Genomic DNA, 6258 nt, shown 5'->3' with positions numbered 1-6258 from the left:
AATATTATTTATTATGTCTTTGTCTGCTTTTGCCCTCCAACAAGAGTTGAGAAGTTGTGATAGAGACTATATATGTACCCCACAAAGACAAAAATATTTACTATTTGGCCCCTTACAAGAAAGGTTTGCTGACTGCAGCTCAAGACAAACCAACTCATTCCCATACTCCAACTACTCCAGATACTTTCACAAAGGTGTGGTCTATGAGGCAGACTGTATCAAGGAGGCAGCAGAGGCTCTGGGGTCAAAGAAAATTCAAGTTCAGTCCTGCCACTAACCAACAGCACAAACTAGGTGTTTACCTTAACAAGCCTCCAATTTATCATCTGTAAAACTGGGAGAATAACACATACCTTGAAGTTTTTTGTGAAGATTAAATGAGACTTTAGATGTATGTAGCACTATAGCAACAAACATCATTTGCTTTTACTACTATTATTAAATTACTCCTCTGGTTGTAATTCTCTACCCTGTTTTCTCCTCTTGATAAAATTCTAATCATAAAAGTCTTCCTTGAAGGTGCTTCTATTACTTCTCATACCTACACTGGTGCATACTCTCGTTTGTGGAATTCCTTAAAGAGGAGAACAATGTCCTACCTTTCTTCAATTCTTAGCACAGGGCATGGGTAGGGGTTAATATATACTGGATTAATGACTTTATGAAGTTATACCAATCATATGAAAGTGAGTTTATTGCAAAGATGAATTTTCAGTCCAATGGCTTCTCTATCACTTTCTCTCTCAGAACTACTCGTAAGGTCCTACTCCTTGAGGGCTTCTACTCAGGTTGTCCACTCCACCACAACCACAATCCTCTCTTTGGCAATATGTTAACTGAAATGCACGAAGTTAAATGGAAAGGAGGAAAAATTAAATAAAGAACACGTGAACAGTTCTCAAATTATCTTTCTCACATGTGCTTCTCTTCCAGTCTTAGTCTGTGTCACTTGAAATGGCATTACAGTGGGGAAACGGGGCAGGAATAGAATGCAGTTTCATTGAGCACTAAACATGGATCCATTACTTTACATCAAAGACAGGATAATGGTTAAGAGCATGGACACTAGAATCAGTCTTGGGCTCCAGTCCCAAATCTACTGCTAATTAGCAGAGTGACATTGGGCAAGTTACCTTTTTTTTTTTTTTTTAATATACACCTATTATGTACCCAAAGAGCAGGTTATCTAAGCTTTGTGTGCCTACATCCTCTTCTAGAAACCAGTGATAATAATAGTATTTATTTCAAAGGATTGTCCTGATGGTTAATTGAAATAGTATACCTGTGAAGTGGCTGAACACCGTGCCTGGTGTTCCCGGAAGACATTTCAGGGTCTGGTCTGCCAAACAATGAACTGTCTCCCATAGACCTGTGTGGAGTTGAGATTGGGAGCTGAGTGGGAGTGTCCACTGGTGCTGCTGGTCATGTGATGAGTGTGTGGGGCAGTGATTGTGCACCATGAGTCTTATTTCTCTGACCCCCAGCTATCACTCCAGGGACTCATTATAAGGCCCTGCCCCAGCCTGTCACCCTGAGAACAGCCCTCTTCACATCCTTGTTCCGGAGGCTGTAGATGATGGGGTTGAGGAAGGCAGAGATGACATTGTAGAATAGAGCCAGCTTCTTGTCCTCTTCTGAGGAGGCCTTAGAGCCAGGCTTCATGTACATGACCATGGCTGGCACAGAGAACATGGTGACCACAGTGATATGGGAGGCACAGGTGGAGAACGCCTTTAGCTGCCCCTGTGCTGAACATATCTTTAAGATGGCAATGACAATGTTGAAATAAATTACAAGAATGAGGGAAAGTGGGATCAGGATGACACTGAAACCAAGAATGAAATCTACTCGGTCATTGACTGAGGTATCTGCACAAGCTAGCTTTAAGACTGCAGGGACTTCACAGAAGAAGTGGTTGATTCTGTGGGGCCACAGTATGGCAGGTGCATGGCAAAGACTGTGTAGACAAGGGCAGAGATGACACCCCAGAGTCCGCAAAAAATGACCATTACCCCACAGAGCCAAGGGCTCATGATGACCTTGTACCTGAGTGGGTGGCAGATAGCCACATACCTGTCTATAGACATGATGGCAAAGAGCCAGGACTCAGTGATGCCTAGCACCAAGAAAATGTACATTTGGGCCACACAGCTCATGAAAGGGATTGTCTTCTTCTCACTGGCCAGATGTGCCAACATCTGGGGCACAGTTGTAGTAGTGTAGCCCAGGTCCAACATGGACAATATGCCAATAAAGAAGTACATGGGAGTATGAAGGTGTGAATCCAGGCAAATGAGGATGGCAATCAAGCCATTGCCCAGAATAATCAACAGGTAGATCATCAGAAAGGCCAAGAAGAGCAGAGGAGTGGTCCTGGGGCTGAGGGAGAAGCCCATAAGGATGAATTCAGTCACAAAGGACTGGTTGGGCTCCTGCATTATGTTCCACCTCTCAATGAAAAAGAAAGGCATCAATTCAGACAGGGAACTAGCTAAGGTTTGCACTCGAGCTGGGGTCGCTGGTGGGGTTGGGTAATGGTCAATGCCCAGTTCAGCTGAAACATGATAATCCCCAACAATACCACCAATTTTACCTGCTCTTGTCCACTGCCACCACTCCCAGGAGATTTATGAAGAGGAGTCACATCTAGCACTGGCTGTACCTCCAAACCACCAACACTTACCCGTCTCAGCCTCAGTTTCTCCAGCTGTGAAATGAAAGCATTGAACTAGCCGGTCTCTAATTCCCCTTAGCATCCTTCTCTCCTTAGTGAGGCACTTGGATTTCCTTCATGCCACCAAGCGTTTTGAGATAAATATCGGTGTATTGACTCTATGCAAGTTGGAAAATTTCAGAGGCCTGTAACAATGAGAATACCCACATTATCCTTTGAAGATATCTATTTTTTTTATCACTTTAATTTTACCCTCAGTCTGTCTACAGGCCAAGACAACTCTCTGACTACCCACCCACTCGATCTCAGGCCACAGTGTAGTAGAAAAAACACTGACTTCTAAATCCGGCCGGTATAATTTGCTGAGAGGATGACCTTGAACAAGCCATTTACCCTTCCCCCAACCTCTTTGAGATTGCTTCCAGAAGTGCAAAATGAGAATAATTGTCTCTCTGTTCCAGGTTTGCTGTGAAGATTGAATAATAGTTTGGCATGGAAATTATCACACAAGAAGGCCTAACACGTGATATGTGTTCAATAAATCTTAACTGCATTTCTGCATGGTTCTACATATACAAGACTGGTATTCAGGTTCGAGCTGTGCAAGCAGATGTCTTGAGAAGTCACTTCAGGCCGGGCGCGGTGGCTCACGCCTGTAATCCCAGCTCTCAGGGAGGCAGAGGCGGGAGGATAGCTTGAGCCCAGGAGTTCGAGACCTGCCTGGGTAATACAGCGAGACCCCGTTCTCCACAAAAAAAAAAAAAAAAAGAGAAGTCACTTCATCATCCTTGATGCCCAGCATCAATTTTCAACGCCCCAGGTGTCTACCCTCTCTGTTCCTTCTCCCCACAAAAGTCAACATTCTGTTAACACTTGCGTCTTCTTGCTGACCCCTAGCTCTGTCTCTCTGAGCCTCAGTTTCTCCATGGAAACAGGGAAAGGGCACCCTCTCTGAAGAGAGGTCATATGCGTCATCAGCCCTTAGGAAATGGAGCTATCTTGATGTCCTCCGTGTTTCTCCTTCTCCTGGCACCAATTTTTCTGATCTCAACCTACATATTCCCCAGTTTGCTTGCTCTCCTTTGGAGCACCATGAACGAGTCTTCACAGGAACCTGTGCCTGCACTCAATCCATTAGATTGTTTATTAATTTTGGTCAAAAGGACTGCACAGTTTGACTCTCCTCTGTGCTAGGCATCTTTCCAGGACCTATATTGATGTTAATCTGATAGACGTCACGTAGCTGACAGACAACTATTTTCATTAAAATCTACCTTTCACCAAAGAGCTTTTGCAGGTCATGTTGTCTCCCTAGGTTGGCCTCAGTTTCTTCCTCTGAACAAAAGATAATGGTGCTGGGGCCAGGTGGTCCTGAAGGGAGAGAAACCACATGACAGGGTGGAATGAGCATGGGGTTTAGAGACAGCTGGTTCTGCTTGGATTCTGGCTTTGACTTGACTTGCTGTGTGACCTGGGCTGTTAGTTCCCTTTTCTAGGCCTCTATTTCCTCAGCTATAAAATAGTATTCAAAATACCTACTTTGAAAGCCACATTCTTCTTGTGGAGAAGCAGCCCAAAGAGGTTGGACTATTCCACCTTGGGCATTGTGTGGGGAAATGTGCTGCCATTTTTCACTATTTATTATTTACATGAAGCCAATGAATGGGATTTTTATTTAGGCTCTGGTGTTAAAGAGTGTTTAACCTGATCAAACTGTGAAGGCAGGCTGTGATCAGTTGGGACAAGCTGTCCATAAACCAGTGAAGTATGCCTGCAGATGCCGTTCTACAACCAGGACCTTGGTTTCCTGAGCCCCAGAGCCCCCATCACTTCTCCCTAACTCTCCTGAGGGTGTACAATAGTTTCTACAAAGCATTTGGGAAAAAACTGCCTGACTCTCAGACATTGCAAGCAGAAAGCCCATGTGAGGGAGACCCAGGAGTGACATCATCCACCATGATGAGCCCAGCTTCTGTGCCTCCATTTGAGCCAAAAATATAGAATTCAGCTTTTGAGCTGTGCCTTGCAAAATGCTTTGACATTCATTCTCACTTTGAGCCTCCTGATGACTCTGTGAGAAGTATAGGGGAAGGGTTATTATCATCATCTCACAGGTGGAGAAACTGAGGCTCAGAGAGGGAATATATAGAAGGAACTGAATCTCATTCATTCTTCAGCAGCTGTAGGGTTTCCCATGTGCAGCAAAACCAGAGCTAGCCAGAGCTCAACTAATCTGAGTCATCAACTTACTGAAATTTTTTGTCCTTGATTCTTAGGATAAAAAAGCCAAATCTTAGGGGAAAAGAGTCTTGTGTTGGCTTTGGTTTGATTATATTTATATATGAATATATATATATATACACACACACATATATATATATACATACACACACGTGTATATAACCATGCACGCACACACCGTGTGCATATGCACACCCACACATGCACACACGCATGCACACACAGTAATCAATGTCATTTGTCAGATCAGTCCAGTCAGACAGGTCAGAAACTTGGAAAATCCTTCAGCTCCTGTCTCTACATCTTATCTGTCCCCTGGTTCCATCACTGCCACCTTCAAAATGCCTCTCCCACCCATCTTGTCTCTCTCCAATCCCACTGCAATGATCAGCTCAGACACTCAGCATCTGTCTCTCACCTGGTCTCATCTCAGTCATCCCACTGGACCCTTTCTCAACCCATTCTCTTCCCTGTCCTTCAGAGTGTTCTTGCTAAAACAAAATTCTGATTGGGCCACTTCTTCCTGGCTCCCTTGTCTGCAGGGAAAAGTCTAACAAATTTAGGCCAATTCCCCAGCTTCACTCCTTAAAGCCAGACTTAGTTTTGGTCCTCAGACTCCAAGGAAGGTTGAGGGGCTCGACACTTTACAGAGATCATCTGCTGCTCTAGAGCTGACATAGAAAGCATCCCAGCAGCCCTGGAGGTCATCTCCAGAGAGGAGATGTGGAGATGGATTTACAGTAGGAAGAAGCTGTCTTCTAGGTCGCAATGGGAATTTGTGTCAGAGTTGAGACTAGGATCCAGAACTCCTGACTCCCAGCTGGTCAGTTCCTCAGGCTCAGTCTTAGCTCAAGGCAAGCCCAAGCTAACTGGGAAATTTTGCAGGTCATAGCTGGGCATGGTGGCTCACCCCTGTAATCCCAACACTTTGGGAGGCCAAGGTGGGAGGATCACTTGAGCCCAGGAATTCGAGACCAGCCTGGGCAATATAGTGAAACCTCATCTCCATAAAAAATAAACACATAATAGCTGGGCAAGGTGGCGCATGCCTGTAGTCCCAGCTACTTGGGAGGGCAAGGCAAGAGGATCGTTTGAGCCCTGGAGGTCAAGGTTGCAATGAGGTATCATTGTGTCACTGCTCTCCAGCCTGGGCAACAAAGTGAAACCCTGTTGAAAGAAAGAGAAGAGGAGAGGAGGGAAGAGGAGGGGAGGGGAAGCAAGGGGAGGGGAGGGAAGAATGGGGAAGGGTGGGAAGAAGGGGGAGGGGAGGGAAGAAGTGGGAGGGGAGGGAAGGGGAGGGGGAGGAAAGAAAGCAAGAAAGAAAGAAAGAGGGAAAGAAAAGG

General features: G+C 45.1%; 1 protein-coding gene across 1 annotated transcript; it reads right to left on the bottom strand.

The window, feature by feature from the left end:
- Positions 1-1503: 1503 nt before the first annotated feature.
- On the bottom strand, positions 1504-2438 carry LOC111548661 (olfactory receptor 13-like). Its single transcript, XM_023221204.1, is given in 2 exon segments — positions 1504-1925; positions 1928-2438. Coding segments are annotated over 2 exon segments (933 nt in total).
- Between the last annotated feature and the right edge of the window lie 3820 nt (positions 2439-6258).

Source organism: Piliocolobus tephrosceles, chromosome 1 (assembly GCF_002776525.5).
Source record: "Piliocolobus tephrosceles isolate RC106 chromosome 1, ASM277652v3, whole genome shotgun sequence".
Lineage (NCBI taxonomy): Eukaryota > Metazoa > Chordata > Mammalia > Primates > Cercopithecidae > Piliocolobus > Piliocolobus tephrosceles.
This window is presented reverse-complemented; position numbering and strand designations above follow the sequence as displayed.